General features: G+C 40.0%; 1 protein-coding gene across 9 annotated transcripts in view; it reads left to right on the top strand.

The window, feature by feature from the left end:
• The first annotated feature begins 4735 nt into the window (after positions 1–4735).
• camk2b1 (calcium/calmodulin-dependent protein kinase (CaM kinase) II beta 1) overlaps positions 4736–20174 on the top strand; it is a 77043-nt gene continuing 61604 nt past the window's right edge. For all 9 annotated transcript variants that reach the window (XM_087849398.1, XM_087849397.1, XM_087849396.1 and 6 more), the window contains exons 1-2: positions 4736–5021; positions 11860–11954. In XM_087849398.1, the coding sequence (XP_087705524.1) occupies positions 4960–5021; positions 11860–11954 (157 nt within the window). In that variant the 5' untranslated portion in view covers positions 4736–4959. The remainder of the gene's footprint in view (positions 5022–11859; positions 11955–20174) is intronic.

Raw genomic sequence — 20174 nt, 5'->3', positions numbered from 1 at the left:
GGGAAGTTTCAGGTGTCATCTTGCAGCAGCAGATTCATTTGTGACTCAGGAAGCCAACGGGGCAACTGTCTAATGAGTCCACGTGGCTGATAACATTAATTCGCAGCAATTATGTTGCTACAAGCAACACTCAAGCATGTTGCTGAAGCATGGGTGACGGGCTGCGGGGGGCACGTGTAGTTTGACTCAAGTGCATTGGACCAACAAAGTATGGTGGTGTTACTGCAAAGAATACGAGAACAACAGAGTTTTCTCAAAAAACAGCAAATATAAACCTTGTGATTTGGGTGAAACTACACAGTGTCATAGAATTACTGAAGATATTGTCTTCGTATATTTTGGGAACTGTAAATTTACCTCGTCCACGAGTCATTCTTTGAAATATCTGAGATTACTTATTTCAGACCAATACCTCTTGTAATCTCTTCTTGTGAGGAAAGGTTTTATTGACAGTGCTTAAGTAGAAAGAGGTGCTTATTTTAAAATAACCTATGAAGATTTGATCTCATAACGACAGATTTTAAAAGGTCAGTGCTGTAATATTATTTGTCCTGCAGCGAATGGTTTCTTTCAGAGGTAATCTGATTACCAACAGCCATCTGGGCCTGCATCAAACTCTGTCTCATTCTTAGTCCTCGTGTCTCTGATCTCACAGCTTTTATTTTTAGATCTTGTTACCTTCTTATCCTCCCAGATTCTCACGATTAATCACAGTTATTTTTTTGTGTGCATTTCTCTGAAGAGTATTTGTTTCTGTTCTAGCCCATTTCAGGCTTTGCCGGCCAATTTCACAATGTCCTCTGTCCAGGTCTTGAGTCCAGCTCATTAAGAAAAAGAAAAGACGCAGATAGAACATTCAACATTCATTATTAGTCAGCGTGTCCTTCCAAGAAATCTGCTAACTGCTGAGTTGATGTCTGTAGTTTTTATTGGCAGTGTGCAGGCTTTTCACGCATTTTTGGGTAGAGCTCAGATTAGTGAAACCATTTTCACTAAAGAGGATGTGGACCTCAGGAGTAGAGGTTAAACTGCAACCAGTCATTGTCCAACACTATCTGAAAGGAAACTTGACTTGTTGGGAGAGTCCAGACGGTGATGAGGGACAAAAGCTGTGGATAATCTGAATCCTCACAAATAAGTAACAAAATTTAAAATAAAAACAAGGTGGTAAAGAAGGTATTCAGATCCTTTACCTAAGTTAAAGTGCCAAAACTGCGCTTTAGAAACAAGCCATGAAATATATACTGAGGTAGAACACTTTAGTAAAAGTACTTTTACATATGCTTAACATTAAAGTAACCAGTACTAAATGCAGTTTTGCACTTTTTCATAGTTAATGAGTTTTTTATTGTATTTCCTGCACAGCTGTGTCCATTACTTGACACATATTTGTTGTTTTGTGGAAGTCACGACGATGCTGATGTCACTCTTCCTCAAACTTAAAGAGAAAACTTATATTTACTGCACACATAGCGGCACGTTTTGACAGCAGAAACAAGCTCTCTCATATTTGCCCCTATTTGGAAATACGCACCAAGCTGGCGGGAGGTGTGTTCGATTACGTTGTCGCGCTTGCCGTTGGACTGTTTGTCCACCAGAGAGCGACAAAGAGTCGAAACTCCGCTGCCGCTCAGGAAGCCGTAAACCAACTCAAGCTGACTGCGTCAATTTAGCCGAGTTGATCAGCACGAGACCGGAAATTCATTATTGCTGTTTTCAAAATAGAATCCAACATAGTTTCTTATACGAAAATAAAGACGGATGCACTCATTTGGATAAGATAGGTGAACTATGACATTTAATTACTAATCTTCACAAAGGTGCATGAATAAAATTATTAGATTTAAGGATAAATTATATGCTACCCAGCTCTGTTTTCTGTCAACTTGCATGTAGCTAAAAAATAGTCCTGATGTGGTGGCATGACCAAAGCGATGGTGAGAGGAGTGGTTTATGCACACACGTGGATACAGACTATACTGAGCACCCCCAAATATTAATGAATGACAATACAAAATAATACCAAATACAAAATTTCTAACTTTTTTTTTTTTAGATAAAGAATGAGGAAATGTAGGCTGTGCGTCATGTTCAAGTATTTCAAAGATTGAACATCACATATTCAAATTGCTCCAAATACACACTTAAATGCATGCAGAGAGAATATAGCTGTATTGCTGATTTTAACCACCAGGAGCATTACAACCCCAAAATAATCTTTGCTGTCAGGACTTAGTATCAAAATATATAGTCAGTACTCTTTTCTGATTTTCAGTAAAATGGAAACAGTGACGATAACGTTACGGTATTACAACTTTTATCATATTATAATGGTATTATTTTCCAAAGGCAAATTTGCATTTTCTCTTATTTTCTCACTATAATGCACGTTTTTTCAAAGAGCTTCTAAATTATTTTTTGTAAGTGATGAATTTCTGATCAGTTCTTCCTGCTGGAAAAGGGTCCATCTGGTTATATAGCCTAGCCCTTAGCCAGGCTTATCCCACTTTTCAGGTGAGCTTTAATATTTTAGGTGAACCAGTCAATAGTCAGTAGCAATGTTTAAAAATCAAATAACTCTGGGCACTCTTCTTTTTCAAATAGCTAAAATGCTTTTATTCTCATAAGACTGTAAAATAACATGAAAAAAAAAATTAATTTCAGCATACAACCCATTTCATGGAAACAATGGCTGTTTGCTAGTGATATTTTCCATTTGTGCTTTTCCAACGACTGGAATCTTCCACTTGTGGTAATATACCAATAGGAATCATCAGCTTGGAAAATGTGTAGGAATCAAAAAATATGTTAACTTCTAAAAAGCTTTTAGCTGATTGAAAATGCTGCTGAAAGAGTGCTAACGAACACTGGAAAGAGAAGTCATGTTTCTCCCATATTAACTTCTCTTCATTTTCTCCCTTTTAAATCCTTCCTTTCACATCGTGCCAATTTATCCCAACAGTGCTCTTTGCTCTTGCACTGCAGACTTACACGTGGCTCCTAGAGTTTCCAAAAATAGAACAGAAGACAGAGCCTTCACCTCTCCTCTGGATCAAGCTCCCAGTTTGGGCTCGGGAAAAAGACAGACCTTCTCTACTTTTAAGATTAGACCTTTTTTTCTATTTAAGCTTATTAGAGGTGAATAAGGTTGGTGTAAAACATTCTTTAATTTTTCTTTCCTGTCTCTTTGCTATTCTACTTTATATTCTTTTTCCCCTCGCCCTCAGCTGGTTACATATATGGGTGCTGAACACGGTTCTCTGTTGGCATTATATTGACAGGCAGCTAAGGATAGTTTGATTGCCTGCAGAGAGCATTTGTTGCCAGATGGAGGCTGTGTCCAAAGTATATGGTACAACTGGTCTTGCTGTCTCTCTTGTTCTGTTGTTGGTCCATCAGCCACAGAAACTGATTGTTAAAACAATGGATTACTGTATTTTTTTTTTTTTTTTTGTGTATCTTTGATGTTTTTTCATGTTTCTTCCAATCACGGAGGACTCTGGAATGGGGAAAGCCTGATTCCTCTCCCTCCTCTGGTTCCACCTTTCAACAAATAAGTATTCAGACTACAAACAGCACTACACACTGTTGTGTTTTCAGAGAACTGCACGGGAGTATGTTGGAAAAATACCTACTCAAACAGACACAACCACAAAACGATACCCCCTTCCTGACTCTTCGGTCCATCTGAAGGAGTCTTCCTGTTAAAAGGGAGTTCTTCCTGCACACCAGGAAGACCTATAGTATTTTAGGGTCTTCATAAATAGCATTATGAACAGCATTAACATAAACAGTTTAATTGTTTCTGTGGTACTGGTGACATAACCACCTGAGCCCTATGGTCCTGTTTGGGATGCATGGGATGCAACAGGTCTATGCAGAGCAGAATGGTGAGGTGTATAAGGTGCAGAAAACCCAAATGTAATGTTCTCCTCTGAGGGTGAAGGGACACAGGAAGTAGCAGTAGAGCATTTTTTCCCTTTATAGACAGGTTAGCAGTGAAGACTAGACAGGGAACAGAGTGCAGGGGAAGAGACACAGCAAAGAACTGGGGGTCAAACTTCAACCTTGTTTTAACTATAGGAGATATGAGTACCTGCTCAACCAGTGAGCTAAACTGGTGCCCAAATATGGGACATTTAAAATCTCTGCCAGACTGCTTCCAAACAGCAGCAGAGACAAAAAACAAAACAAAAAAAAAACACTGTGACACTGTAGCCAAAGTGCTTGCTCACAGGGAGTCATATGATTGTTGGGTTTCTCTCTGTATGTATTATTGTAGGGTCTACCTTACAATATAAAGCTCCTTGAGGGTATTGTTGTTGTGATTTGGCGCTGTATAAATAAAACTGAATTGAACTGAATTGAATCCTGGAAACATTCTTTCTCAAATAATTTTTAATAGAAATATAGCTGAGTATAATATCATTTAACTCGTGCAAATACTCCAGTCAGTTTGTTCTTATTGCATAAACTGGCATCTTGTTTTAAAAAATGTATATAAAACCAACTTTATGCACTTAGTTGGCTGGTCAGGGGGAAAATGCTAAGGCAGTGCTTAGGCTAAATAAATGGCCGTTTAATAGAAAACCAAAGGTTGCAACTTTTTCTTTTTTGAACGTAGACAATGTCAAAGCTTTTATTGTGAAAATCGCAAAAGGAAGTGGCTTGTCGTAGCTCAACTGGCTTGTTTATAGGACCGCAGAGCGCGGTAGCTGTCAGATAGTGCAGAGAGAGGGAGGGAGAGAGAAAGAGAGATAGAGTGAACACCCACCCAGGCTTCCTCGGCTCTTTATATCAAACCCTCCGTCACTCGGCGCCTCCTAAAAGGCACTTCTCCGCTCCACCGGCCGTCTCGCTGTTGGGCGGACCTGCACTTTTTTTACGCACATTCAGCCCGAACTAACCGCGAATCTTCGGAGTTCATTAACAAGAAGAAGCGAGAGACAGGGGAGAGACATGGCCACGACAACCTGTACGCGATTCACAGATGAATATCAGCTGTACGAGGAGCTGGGGAAGTGAGTATCTGTCGCTTTTTCTCTGTCAAAATTCACGTATTTATTATTTAGTTGTGCATGTTTGCGGTACAGCTGTCTGCTAGAAAGTGTAGTGTAGTTGAAATGTAGGAGGAGGGCAGGTTTCCAGGCAGTGCAGAGCTGAGCGAGTCTGCAGGCCAGCAGTGTTGAGCGTGTGCGCGCTCTGATGGTGCGCGTGTGTGTGCGCCTTTTCGGGGATGACAGCTCTCAAAGTACCCCCCCCCCCCCCCCCCCCCCCCCCCCCTCTCTGTTTAAGCTCACCAAGTGTTTTGTTTGTTTCCTGATCATCACGAGAAACGGACGTCAGAGGCAACAATATTTGCAAAAACGTTGCCGATGTTTTTGACGGGTTCGCTCGTTTCACGGTGAAACACGGAGGAACGTGGGGTGTCAGCAGAGTCCTGTGGTGTAACCATTTGAACCACAGTTGAAAAGAAGACATCTGCGGTTTATGGAAAGTGCAGTTGCACGCTTTTTTTTCTTTTTTGAAGACGGAGAGTCAAAGTTTACAGAGAAAAACTAAGGGTTTCACATATGACAGTTGCGGGTATGACCAAATATCAAATTCCTGTCTTCTGCAAAGCTATGCAATAAATATCCGATCAAAAAACCCTTTAAGAATGCATCTCGATTGACCATTTTGTCCTGTTTTATTGCATTGGTTGGAAGTGTGTGTGCTTTACTAACCTTTATATGAACAAACAGCCTTTTTTCCCTAGAAGACATTTTTTTGCAGCACTATGGTGGCAGATTACACCAGATAAGATATTCTGCAGTGCAGCAGCAAGCAAAAAAAAAAAAAAAAAAAAAAAAAAATCCATCCGATAAAAGCCGATCTGTCAAAACCATAGGAATCATACTTTATCATACTGTAGGAAAAAACAATCATATGGCAGTACATATGCAAAATATATTCTAGGTACTATTGTTGTGGAAAGTTGTGATACCATAGGGAATTAAAAGTAGTAAATACGGAAACAGAACTCATATTGTTTCATTATTTGTGTGACTAAATACTTCTGTGTATAATAACAGATGGAGGGAAGGGAATAGGTATGTAATATGTCTGAACCTAATATTTGAACATGACACACGGTGTGTAGTGTGTAGCCCTTAAAAGGGCTGGGCAGTTCATTAAATGTTATTTTAAGTTATGGTTGTGGTGTCCCGTAATTATAAAAAAAAACAAATTATTTGTGATTTAAAAAAAAAATACAAATTAATTCTTTTGCATCTCATTTTCTAGTCATTTAATAATCCAACACACCTTTTCCTGTCCAGCAGTGGCTGTTGCGTCTTCCCAGAAGCATGTTTAGTTTAGTTGTTATGTATAAATTTTGTTATATTTTCGTATTTAATTGGAATTCTACACAGCAGCCACTTTGTTAGGTACACTTGTTCACCTGCTTGTTAACCCAAATGTTTAATCAGCCAATCACATGGCAGCTACTTGAATTACGCTTGAAGTTGAAACTGGGCAAAGTCACCTCTAGGGTTTACAGAAGATGGTCCGAATAAGAGAAAATATCTAGTGAACGTGATTCCTCTGGATGAAAATGCTTTGTTGATGCCTGAGGTCAGAAGAGAATGAACAAGTGCCTTTGAGTTGACAGAAAGGCTACAGCAACTCAAATGACCGCTTGTTACAACTTCTGAACCTTGGAACGCACAGACACAGAGTTCCAGTCTAACCAGCTAAGAAGAGGAAACTGGGGCTACAGTTCACAACCTCACCAAAATTGGCCAACAGAGGACTGGAAAACTTCTGGCTGGTCTGATGAGTTTCAGTTTCTCTTGCAACATTCAGATGTTAGGTTTAGAATTTGGTGTAAACAACATGGAAGCATGGATCCATCCCGACTCATATTAACAGTTCAGTAATTGTGTAATGGAGCAGGGGCATATTTTCTTGGCATACTCTGGGCGCCTTAGTACCATCTGAGCATCCTTTAAATGTCACAGGCTATCTGAGTATTGTTGCTGACCACTTCCACCACTCTGGGACCACAGTGTACCCATCTTCTGACAGCTGCTTCCAGCAGGATGGTGCACCATGTCAGTGCAGCTCAGATAATTTCAAACTGCTTTCTTGAATGTGACGATGAGCTGAGTCTGATCAAATGACCTCCACAGCCACCAGATCAGAATCCAAGATAGCTCCATTGGGATGTGGTGGAGCGGGGGATTTGCATCATTGATGTCCAACTGTGATGCCACCGTGACCAAAATCTCTGAGGACCGTTTCCACCACCTTGTCTAATCTATGCCACCAAGAATTAAGGCAGTTCTGAAGGCTGAAGGGATTCAATTAGGTGCTAATAAGGTGTACCTAATGAGGTGGCCAGCATATCGTTTCAGGGATTCCAGAGTTCAGTAAATGCATGATTATTAGTTAATCAGTACTCATTTTAAATAATCACAATTTGATCACGATGATTATGAGAGATAAAAAAAATAATATAGAGACAAACAAAACTTTTGGTATTTCATTACAGTAGGTGATCTACACTTGGCACAGGGCAAAGGAGTAAAGGGGACAATTTCAAATCAACCTTCTGTGTATTGTTTACTTTGTTGCTGCAGCCCATCATGCGTCTTGTACTGGCATTATTTGATTATCATTCATATCACTCGTTATGTACTGCTAGCTTGATTTGCCTAATGCTGTTTATTCAGCCACCACAGTGATGACAACTTCAATGAGAACACAGAAACAGCCAAGTTATCTGGAGTGAAGTGCAGTTAATGTTGTGTTAGCTTTGTGGCTCTGACAGAATAGAGACTGAACTATGCTGTCATTGAGGAACACTGGAAAAGACCCTAGTGCAGGGCTGTCAAACATAAGCCCTGGGGACCAGAATTGGTCGGACAAAGACTTTAATTTTTTTTTTTTTTACAATAGATCCACAGTTTAAAAAAAAAACTGCATTTCTTTCATTTAAGTGGTGCTGACAGATTTATTTAATTTACTACAGCAGCATTTCTTTATCATGTTGAAAAATTGAGATGTGCTGTTGAAATTGCACTTCGTTTTCTTATGTTAAGATCTCTCAGTGAATAAATGTTTAGTTAATCTTCTTTACACAGAGAGAAAGGGGAGTTTGACTGGTCTGGCCCACTTACGATCAAAGTGGGCTGTATGTGGCCCTCGATGTAAAATGAGTTTGACGTCCCTGCTCTAATGTAATCCACCTCCGTGTTCCAAAGATTATATAATGACAAATATTTTTCTTTAAGTTTTATTAGCTGTTGCATGATGATGTATAAACATGGAAATCGTGTTTTTCTTGGACTTTGTTGGCTTGAATCTTTAATCTATTTAAAAACAATGGAAAACGAGCCATGTTAAAGTATTCTTTTAATCTATTAAGTGTTGTCCTAGATTTATATTATTTACAGGCCTGTGGAAAGATAGCAGGATTATTCATAGGTGCTGAGAGACTTTTTAAACATGACGGCATAGTACTATTTTGTACATTTGGAGTGTTAACAGGTGTTTGTGACAGCTCATTTGATGTCTCTCTTCAAAGGCTGGTAAAATACGCACCTAATATGCAAATATGTCAAGAAAAAGTCGAGATTCATTGAAGGATTAATAAAAGGAACTGAAAAGATGCCTCACTAGAAGCCTTTGATTTTTAATATTTACATTCACTCCTTGCTAACTTAAAACTGTCTCAAAAAGATGGCAGTTATCTGTGATTGATAATGAGAAACAGAAAGTTAGATAAAAAGCATATCTGGTATTTAACCATATCGTGGTGATGACGGGTTTTACAAAGCACACTTAATGCAGGGACTTGTAGCAGAGAGGTAAATTAGTAATTAGTTTATATGAATATTTTTAAGTCATGAATCTAGGTCGCCATTTCAATTTCATGCACTGCAACTGCTGTGAAGCTAATCTAGCCACGGCTGCCATCCATAGTGAAGTGCAATCTATGAATTCTTCAGAGTCTTCACTTACAGGAGGGGAGTGTATATACTCAAGTCCCGTTTCCTTGGTGGGTTATTGTTATTGAGCGAGCATAAATAGACAGAGTCATCGTCTATGTGACTGACTGCTGCAGAAGACACGGGGATCAGACTAATTTACGACACTGCATCCCTCCCATTCTCTTTTCATCCCATAAGTAATAAATACTGTTCGCAGGGATCATTATGCCAGCGTAGCTCCAATGCCTCCTGAACCCTATGAGATTTCATTCTATGGTGCCGGCTGTTGATTTGGAAAAAAAAAAGACATTATAAAGACTGTAACTTATCAAATGCATTTGCTTCGCTGTGTTGAGATAAATCTCAACTTCTACCAGAAACTACCGGCTTTGAAGCTCTGGGTGCATGAGGGACTAAGCTGCACCCATGCAAAAACCTTTTTCTGTAGGCCCATCTTATTATTCACCCAGGCACATAAAGCTTGGAGGAAGGAGTGCAGGTGTGAGTGGCTTGGCATCCTTACGGTAACACTCTCTGGAACTTTGTAATACTAATCCAACATCTGAGGAGAGCTAATGATTGTGTGCTCGCTCTCTGCTGGTGTCACTTTCTTAGCAGGACTTGTGACATTTAAGCTCGCTCCTTTTGCTTTAGTGTGCTTAGCCCGTTTGTTACAAATATTGCCAGGCTTGTTTTACTAGAAACACCACAGCACCGATTGAGGTGTGCTGAACACTGGCTCCTGGTTAGATAATGCTTCGGTGTTTGTTCTTGCACAGAAGTAATGCACATCATTGCTTAAATTGGTCAAATTGATCTCAATTAGAACACAGATAACAAGCTAAACAGCTTGAAGAACAATAACGTGAACAATGGCAGAGGCTTGAGTGTAGCTTGTGTTTGTCCTTCTGCTGCACAGCTGCTAAAAAGAAGTAACAGCACAAAGACTTTTGAAAGACTTCTGAAGACTTTTTAAACACATTTTTTGTTGTTTGTCTCAGTTAGGCTTGAAACCTAAGAGTATAGATTTACACACCACACAGCATTTAATTCTTCCACATCAGAGGGAGACTGTAACAGAATACCAGAAGCTCAGACTTCTCCAGTTACAAAACCCTTCACTTCTGAAGGCACCAGTGTTTTTCCCTCAAAAATAGTTTTAGGCATGTTTAAATCTCTCCATGTCAACTTTCTGGATGTCAGACCACAGTCGTGATTCATGACCTGTTACCCCATTTAACCGTCTACGTGTGTTAAAGCATATTTAGTCCAGACGTTAGATACTTACCTCATGGTGTATGAACTTTCCAAGCACAGCTGTGGAGTTTGGTGTCAGTAGCATATGTGTTTGTTTGTGTGTGTGGGACTAGTGAGTTTTTTGCTTCAGGCGAGTTGATTCTTTATCAGAATTCTGATTGGACAGTAATGACCTTGACGTTGGGGCATTAAATGCACTTCAGCTTGTTGTTGAAAAAGTGATGAAATGCCCTTTGTATTCTACAGAGTTTGTGCCTTTATATAGAAGTTTACCCCAGTGTCAGGTCAGCTGGCCTTCACCTTTGGCACTGACCTTGTTGGCTGTCTGTAACTATCCCAGTGTGAAGGCAGACTAGTGGCACCATTCAACATCAGACTGTTTCACACCCAACTAAATCAAAACCAAGGCTGGACAGGACTATGTAGTCTTGTCCAGCCTTGGTTTGTATAAGTATATTCAAACATTTGTTTTTGGTTGAGCGTTTATTGAAATTAATGGTTATATTTTGCAGAAATGCATAGCTGTAATAGCAAAATTTGGCTTTGGACACTAAAACGAAGGTTTAGATGAGTTGGCAGTAATTTAGTTTTCATACAGTTTAATTTGATTTATATAACGCCAAATCACAACAACAGTTGCCTAAAGTCACTTTATATTATAAGGTAAAGACCCTTCAATAACACAGTACAGTACGGTATTATGCTTTGATTTTGTGTTTGACTAAACGTACCTAAACAATACTGAACTTTTGAATCTGGTATGTCAAATATATATTGTGTGTTAAGTTATACTGGTGGATCTAAAGGAAAAAAAATTCTAAACATCTGTGACGGCGCAGTGCAAAACATTCAGGTATTGGGGCGACATATGCTGTCCTACAGATGGTTGTTCTCATTTTTGCTCTCTCTCATTTTTAAAATGTATTATCATTAGTTTTGGGGGGGATATTCTGCTTATTTACTTTTTGCTATTTATTTATTTATTTTGGATTAAAGTAAGACCGACAGTATTTGAACAAAGGTACAAAACATAAGGTTCAAAGACATCAGGCTTAAATGTCACAATAGGAGACCTGTCCATAGTCCAGACTTGTCACCCACTGAAAACATTTGGTACATTACAAAACAAGGAAATAAAACGTATAACGCAGGAATAAGAACACCAACTACACCAGCAGGTCTCTATGGGTTCCAGGTACAAGACAGTGGGAAACACGGTTGTAAGTGATACAAATTTTATCTAATGTGTTTGAGAGCCCAGTTTAGCTCTTACATTTTACCAATTTACCTTTTGACATCTGACGTGTTCACATTACTTGTATCCTAACTGGAGATCTCACGAGATCTTATTAACTAAGCAGCAAAGTGTTTAATGTATCCACGGTGAACATGAGAAGTGTTATCAGTTCTGTTATGTTCTGAGTCTGAAAAATGCTCATTCTGCAAAGTTGTTCACTCAGCAAATAACCACTCAAGAATTTGCATGAGAACAATGGTCCTAACTTGTTAATTTATGATAAAGAAATGAAGTGTTGTTTCAGCTGGTAGTTATTTTTCCTGATAGAGTTGTCCTATGATAACCATGCATGAAATGTTAGTCAATGGGGTTTTTTTCTGTGTTTTCCAGGGGAGCATTTTCAGTGGTGCGCAGATGTGTTAAGCTGTGCACAGGACAGGAGTATGCTGCTAAAATAATCAACACCAAAAAGTTATCTGCAAGAGGTAAGCACAACTTATTTCAGTGTTATATCACATATGCATCCAGTTCTATTGAATCACAGCTTCCATGGGAGCCAAAGTGTGATCTCAAACAACACCACTGTTTCGATATTTATCTGTTAATTCATGAGCTAAAAGTACAATTTGCAACCATTCAAAAATGACTAAGTTGTTCATAGCTTCTCTGTCCCAGTGGTCACCACCCCCACCTGTAGTGTAGACAGTTATATAAGTAAAATGTAGCAGCAAAATTTGGTTTCCTTCTCAGATGCCACTTCATAGGACAAACTTTTAATTACATTCATGTCTATTTATAAGAAATAGAGGAAGCTGGAAAAGCCCTAGCAGCAGTAAAAACAACACTGGTATGGTGATGTGACAGTCATACAGTAGGTTTGCTCAACACTGGTTCACCTTTTACACTACCCTGTTTCTGAGATGTGTTGAGGAACCCCTGGAGAACAAATTATATGGTATTGTTTGTGTGCCCTATATATGACTGCAGGAAAGATCGTAGCAGTAATTGTCTTTAAATCAAGTCCAAAGAGTTCAACGTAAATCAGTCAGGACCATTAAAGTCGAAGCTATTTTCAGCTGCAGTAATTTCTATTTAGCTGTATGCTCTATTCTGGGATCGTCCTGCCCTTCTACATGCATACATGCAAATGTGAAAAGCAAAAGTGGGCAGAAGAGAAGTAAAACTCAGCACAGCAGAGAACAGAGCAGGCATCACTGATAACCAACCCTATACACACTACTTATCTTGAATAGGGATGGGTACCGGTATCCGGTGCTATGATGGCACTGCTGTAGCAGTGCTACAGATTAAAAATGCCCAAGGCCAAGCGGTCAAAAGTCTGGGTGTACTTCACAGCAAAAGATGCAAACTCAGCAGCCTGCAACAAGTGCTTTAAGGTGATACTGTGCAAAGGAGGTAACACCTCGAATCTGATGAAACACCTGGCGACGCATAGCGTTTTTTCAAAAGCCGAGAAATGCACCGTATTTGATAGCTTGCCGCGAGACCTCACACCGAGCAAATCTACTGCGGGTGTGGTGCCTGTTATCGGACCCGGAGTTAGCAACATCCCCCAAAAACCCGAAGAGTAGAGTCCTGGCCCCTAGCCCTGCCAGTGTACCAGAAATGATGACGGATGATGATGGCAGCAGCAGCCGTTCTGCTCTGGGTCAGTCGCTTAATGTTGTTCGTGTGTAATTTACATTGAGTAGGCTAACCACGTTATTACATTAATGCATGTAAGGTGAACTAGCAAACACCGTCGTAGTTACATGTGGCTGTCTTCTTGTTTGATGGCAGATCCTCCCTTCACCCTGGCCAAAAAGGCTAAAATGACCAAAGAAAAAGTGGAAAACAGCTAAACATGAGAGGTTTTTGGACAAAGTTTGTGTTCTTCATTCTTTAAGCACCGGTTCGAGCACCGTTTAAGCACCGGCACAGTTTCAAAAGTACTGGTATTGGATAAAACCTAAACGATCCCTAATCTTGAAATCATCTTGTTTAGTTGTTTAGCTGCAATTCATATTCTGCTGCATGTGTTGCAGGATAATATGGGCGTACCAATAAATCAGTCAGTCTTCAAATACTGGCTTGTATAATAATGTAAAGTGAGAAGGTTTTTCTATATATTGGGATTTTGTTTCTTCTGAATAACATAGACTCTGTAACCACCGTAATTAGTGTCACATGCTACTCAGCCAGTAATGACTTAAGCCAAAGCCAAGGCTAAATGCCTTTGCCACCAAAGCCAGTCGAGCACCACTGTGGTCGCCGTGGCAATTTACACCACCACTTGCCCAGTGTAAATCTCCTGCTGCCCTTGCAGCCTCGTAACTGGAGACCCACTGCCGTGGCCCTGCCAGGTGGCACCACACTGTCACTTGACTGTTACCCTGCCTTGACATAAGCTCACAAATGGATTGTGTGTTAAAATGTTGAGTGTGGTAGAAAAGGCATTTTAACAGGCATGTAGCAGAGGGCTTGATCCTGAAATGTCTGTCCTTATCTGCCTTCTCTCTCAAATGTTACCCTCAGTTCGGCTTGTCAGTTTGTAGGTATTAATTTTCTTACCAAACCATTGTTAAAATATCAGTGCCGTGTGCAGACAATTTAAAAAAAATTATGCTTTGTGTGTTCACGATTATGTGAGCTTCTTAAAGGTCAGGCTCCTGGGTATAAAATTCAATAATAATGTTTGAAAATATTAGACTTGAATGTTTATATAGTCAGGTTATGTGTGTTCAACTCCTTTACTATGCAGACACTTGGAAACAGTGCAGTGTAATAAATAAATGAGATGATGTTGTAATGCACTTTTAGCATTGTATTTCAGCATACTATTTCCAGCTCCAGCAGGCATCAGACACAAATGAGCATTGCTACTGTCACTCATAACTCATCACATTTTGTGCAGTGAAATTACAAATGTGTTTCTGATTTCAAACATTACGAGGGTGGTAGAGGGTATATGATCTGAGCGTCTGTATTGATCTTTCTTACTAAGCCGTAACGAAAATATAGTCTAATATTAAACTTTGCAGACAAGCTTTTTATAAAAAATTAAGTTTCTATAAAAAATAGAAGAAGTCGACTGCAACAAACATTTTTCTAATTGTGGTGTCACATTATTCTTGACATCAATTGTATCTCATTTTTTGCCTGCATTTTATTGCATTGTGCAGCATTTAATGAGATTAAACCCATCCTAGATTATCCGGCCTCTATTACTGCAAGAGGCTAGCAGTTAATTCTAGAGTCTGGTTTAATGAGACTTAAAGTTACACATACACAGACACACAGAGTATAAATACACTTCCTATAGGTTATGCTATCATTCTGCATAATTTCACTCCAGCTGCTTTATCGGGCAGTGCAGCTGCTTTCCACCATTTTTCGGAGGCACAGTGTAATCTCTCTGCTTCAACATTTGATAGGGTGACTGATCTGACCTGACTGAGCGGTGCGCGAGGCCCGTGCTGCGCTCCTTACTAATGGATGAGCCATGTTCTGTGAAATAGCAGGGCTATGCTAGAGCCAACAGAGCTGCTGCATACTACTTCTACTCAAAGTCCTTTTTATAGCTCCATGACCTTTGTGACATGGGCTGCTGCTGCATTCACGCTTTATGGCAGCCCTGATGGCTTGCTGCTCTACTTTAGAAGTGGGATTTGGTTTAGGCCTTTTTTTATGTTGTAATATTTCTCAGGCAGCAGGTAGGGTCGGTGAGTTTACAGCCCTGGTTTCACCAACTTAAGAGGACCGTTTGTTTAGGATCAGCAGATGGAGATGGTAGCTGAGGGGAGGGTGGGGTCATCAGAGCAAAGGCACCCCAGGCATTTGGCAGCTGAGGGCCATGCGCCTGTACGCCTACATGCCTTTAGCACGGGATACTCATCTGACTCTCCCTCTCTTTCTCTCAGACACACACGGGCAGATATTCAGACAGCCACAGCAGAGAAGCAGTGTCTGTGATGCAGGCAGTCAACTGGACAGTGAACTCTATCAAGAAACTAGTAGTTACAACCAAAAAGTGTCACAATTTGTTGGTTGTTGTAGTCATAACACTTGGTTCACATACTAAACATTCAAATTTATGAATAGAGTAGTAGTCGGGCTTCTCATTACATCTTCCCACCACCCCACCCTGCCGTTCCCTTTTCCAGCCGACAAACGGTTAATGCCAATCCAACACATGTCAACAGGAAATATAGGGCAGGTCTGCTGGGCAAGGCTTCCAGCCAATCATAGGACTTGTTTATTGGCAATAAAGTGGATGCCAGAGGTTCCTGTATGGCCATGTAATTATATCATGATAGAGTAGAGCTTGTGTGTCTGTGTGGGAGTGTGTGTGTCTATATACAGGTGTGCCTCTGTATATATGTGTGTGTGTGTGTGGGGGGGGTTAATGTTCACCTGCAATGCAGTAGAAGTGATCTGACCTGGTTTTGGCCAGTGAGCTTTGTGTCAATGTCACATAACCAGGACAGATATAGTCAACTAAAGTGATGAGACTTTAACCCGAGTGTGAAATCAAATCACTGTGGCTGCAATTACAAATGTAAATAATTCAAGATGTGTTGGTACTTTTTCTGTCAATTCACACTCTGTTTATATGGAAGTATTTCACCCATTATGTAATTATGTAATGTCATGTAATGAGATTACAAGTTCAGGTGTGTCACTGGAAAAATGATGCTTTCTTAATCATATTACTCTCAGGAATCCACTTAGATTTCTATATACATGCAGCCCCTCTGCACCACCACTGTCATGCTTCACCTTAAACTCAGAGGCTGCTTTTTATGCTGTGCGTCTGTAGGATCTGTAGGATATAGGAAACTTTTCAATCCGCACTCCACATTTCCCTGCTGGTAGGGCTCACGCTGTTACGAGTCAAGTGTTCCGAACAGTGGTTATATCTGGCTGTCTTTGTGGCTGTCTTTTTACATCTCCTCCCTCTCTAGAGACTTAAGTCCTCACTGGTGATGATTAACCCAAATATATTCCTCTGCTCTGCTCTCTTCTCCTTCAGCATGAAGATTCCCACTGATTTCACTGAATGTTGTCCTTGGGTTATCTCACTCTGTGCATGTGTTCTTGTCCTTGCCTTTCTTCCTTACCCCACTCCCTGGTCTCATTTCTTATTTACCCTGCTGGTTCTGACTGACCGGCACTTTAAAAGACTCATTAAATGAATATTTTAAGCAGCCTTCACTAAAAGAGCCACATGGCCGCAGTTGCTGACAGTAAGGTAATTACAGTGAGAACCACACAAATAAGTTCTCATTTGATCTTGTTTGTGTGTCATGTTTTTACAAAAGAGTACTTTTTTTTAAACCCCAGAGCGAATGCATTTTGGACCACCTTTTATGTTTTCAGCACATAACTGCATAAACTGCAGTAATTAATTAAAGTGTGTTTTAAATGAGTGCCTTTATGCTCATGTCCTGCTCCCTGTTTTTATTCTGACTCTACTGGAGTAGCTATGCACAACTCAGATTTCACAGTAATCTTCATTTATCTTATAATTGGTTGAGACAACTCGTTTCAGATAAAGAAACAAATCTTTCGTCCGTTCCTTTTGGTTAACTTTCTTTGAAAACTCGCCACACGTATTTACATCACCAACAGCCTAAACCCTGTTAATAAAAGGCAGCATTGTTCTGTTCTTTTATCTTATTTATGCCAGATTATGATCCTATTATCTAAATGACAGAGCAGGGCTAGTCTGAAGGCCAGGCAACGTTTTTCCAATATTTTATTGTTTAGTTTTGGCCATCCAATCGAACTGTAGCATCAGTGTCCTATTCTTAGCTGACAGGAGTGGTGTCTAATGTGGATTTCTGCTGCTTTAGGCTGTATGCTTCTGTTATAACTTGTTGTGCATTCAGAGAAACCCTACAGGTGGTATTGCGGGAAAAATCCCAGAAGATCATCAGATTCTGAAATGAGACCAGTCTGTCTGGCACCATTTGAACAATGACATGTTAAAAGTCACTTAAATCACCTCTCTTACCCATTGTAATGCTCGGTTTGGTCTTCTTCACCAAGCTTGTCTGAGTGCGTTTGAGTTTCGGCCATTTGATTGGCTCATTTGCATTAATGAGAAGTTGAGAAAAAGATCAAATTAGGAGTGAAAATATATTAAACTTGTAACTAGATAACAAAAATGCACATGATAATCTTATAATATGACATCAGCTGTCCCTACTTAGAATACTTTCTACCTAGCTAAATACGTAAACACAACTATGAAAACAAATGGAGCTCTTGGCCTTACAGTAAATCTATTTAAGTAAATGTTTAGTGTTGCAGTAGCTCTGGCAAATCTCCCACCGTTTATACATGAGAGAAGGTACCTTTTATAAACCGGGTTTTTAACTGTCAGTTACATATCAGTTTTATCCTGATACACTACATGCAATACATAAATAAAATTACATTAATCTCCATAGTTCTTGTTAAACTACGCTGACCCCTCATATGCAGTACTAAAAATACTGTCGTACAGTTGAACCTGATAGCTGACTTCTTCCTTGGTATACACACACACACACACGCGTGCACACACACACACGCGTGCACACACACACACGCGTGCACACACACACACGCGTGCACACACACACACACACACACACACACACACACACTGCAGACTGTATAGACAGTTATCAGTTGTGTCCTCTTTTATGCAGGGCAGTTGAGAAGAGCATCTGTTATGAGTGTTCTGCCATGGGAAGGTCATCCGTCATACACAATTTTTTGCTGTAGTGTTATCTCCCGGTCTGATAAAGCTCTGATAGAAGACCTGATAAAAGACCATGTTCATTTCAGGGGAGGTTGTGTATCGCATCCTCAGTTATCCTCCATCTGTAAATCCTATGATGAGTTTTTTTATTACCTCACCTCACAATGCCAAATGAGTTTTAAGCAGAAGCAAGGCAAGAAAAAAAGCCCAGTAATGACATATGTGTTATATTTCAATAGATCTTTCAATACTTGATATCACAATATTAATAATAAAACTGTCCCACGTAGATGATGGATTGATAACAAAGGCACAGATGGTAGACGATAGATGATGCACCACAGCAGCTACTGTGAGCCAATTCTGTACTTGCAGAGTAATATTAGCAGATGCCACTGATAGAATGAAATGCGATGCGAGTGCCCATGACAAGTTTTCCAACACTTGACATTAGTATGACAGATAACATCTGGGAGTGCTAAACACAAGCTGAGAGTTGGTAGTTTTTAAGAGTCAGTCAGATACAGTTCAACTGGAGTGAAAGCTTGCACGATCACGCAGTAACGTGATCGCGCAGGAATGATAGCCTTATTTAAAGTGCTAATTTGCAATAGGTCTCTCCCAGTAAATCACAAACATTGTAATCGGTGTGTTTCTGAGTAGGTCAGATGTGAATCCATGTTTTGAAAAGATGAAATTCAGTCCCATTAAAATGCAGTTTGTTACACATGGACAAACAAATAAATGGGGAAAAAATATTCAGTGAGCTCATAGCCTCAAACAAAAACCAAATGTGAAGAATAAATGACTAGAGTTAAAAAGAAAAAAAAAAAGAAGTAGCAGGCAGTGATTAGCGGTGTCTTATTGTTTCACCAGAAAGACAGCAACCAGGCTTTGTGCATATTAAACGTCCTTGTATTTTTTCTCTCCTTCCTTTTTACTCCTCCTCTCCTGTCCCCCTTCAACACTCCTCCACTCCTTTCTCCGCCTCACTCCTCTCATCTTCTGAGACTATAATCACCACGCTTACACTTCACTGTCACTCCACAGTGCCAGTGTGAATGTGTGCACTTGAGTTTTGCCAGTCTGTGTTCTCTTAAACTCGTACAGATTGTACGCGTGTGGGTGCAACCTATGCATATGTACGTTTGTGCTGACAGTCACGCTTCGTGGATCCGGTGATCCACCCCCTGTGTGTATGTGTGTCTGTATGTGTGTGTGCTTTATATGCCGGCTGTGTCTTGCACAATAACCCTGTAATGCATGTTGGTTAGCATCAGTAATCTGTTGTGTAAAGGGACATGCTGATGTAAATATTTTAGTGCATACATACATACATAGTGTGCCTTGAAGTATATATGCTCATATATTTGTACTTCCACTCACCGTAAATTACACCCACCGATAACTTCGTTAGTTGCACCTTGCTATGACCGGATTGGATCCTCTTTTGTCTTTGGCTTAGAGTCAGGGATTTTGGTCTGTGTTGACATGTCAGCATCACACATTTCCAGCAGATATTTTCATCTGAGCATCCACGATTGAACTCTGCTGTTCCACCCATCGGCGTAACTTTGTACTGAACATAGGAGGGGTCAAGATCTCTGTCTAAATAAATAAATAAATGAATCTGGGTAAATTCCCAGATGATTAAACATGCAACTATTTTGCTGGTAGTACCTGAAAAGAGTAAAGAAAACCAAGAGCCTATTTATGCAAGATCATTCATAATTTTATTGGGGGAGTTATATTGGTTGGGTCTGATTATTAGGGGGTCATAACCCTCTAACCCCCCTGGAAATTACGCCCCTGGTTCCACCACAACCCAAAGATGCACTATTGGATTGATTCAGGTCAGGTGAAGGAGACCACCAGAGTATTTTATCCTTAAAGTAGCTCTGGTGTCAAAATGCTGCTCAGCTAGTACTGAAGCCCAGAAAATATCCCTATAAAA

Source organism: Neolamprologus brichardi, chromosome 12 (assembly GCF_056152115.1).
Source record: "Neolamprologus brichardi isolate AB-2024 chromosome 12, ASM5615211v1, whole genome shotgun sequence".
NCBI lineage: Eukaryota > Metazoa > Chordata > Actinopteri > Cichliformes > Cichlidae > Neolamprologus > Neolamprologus brichardi.
The sequence above is the reverse complement of the archived record's forward strand: the minus strand, read 5'-3'. Positions and strand labels throughout refer to the sequence as shown.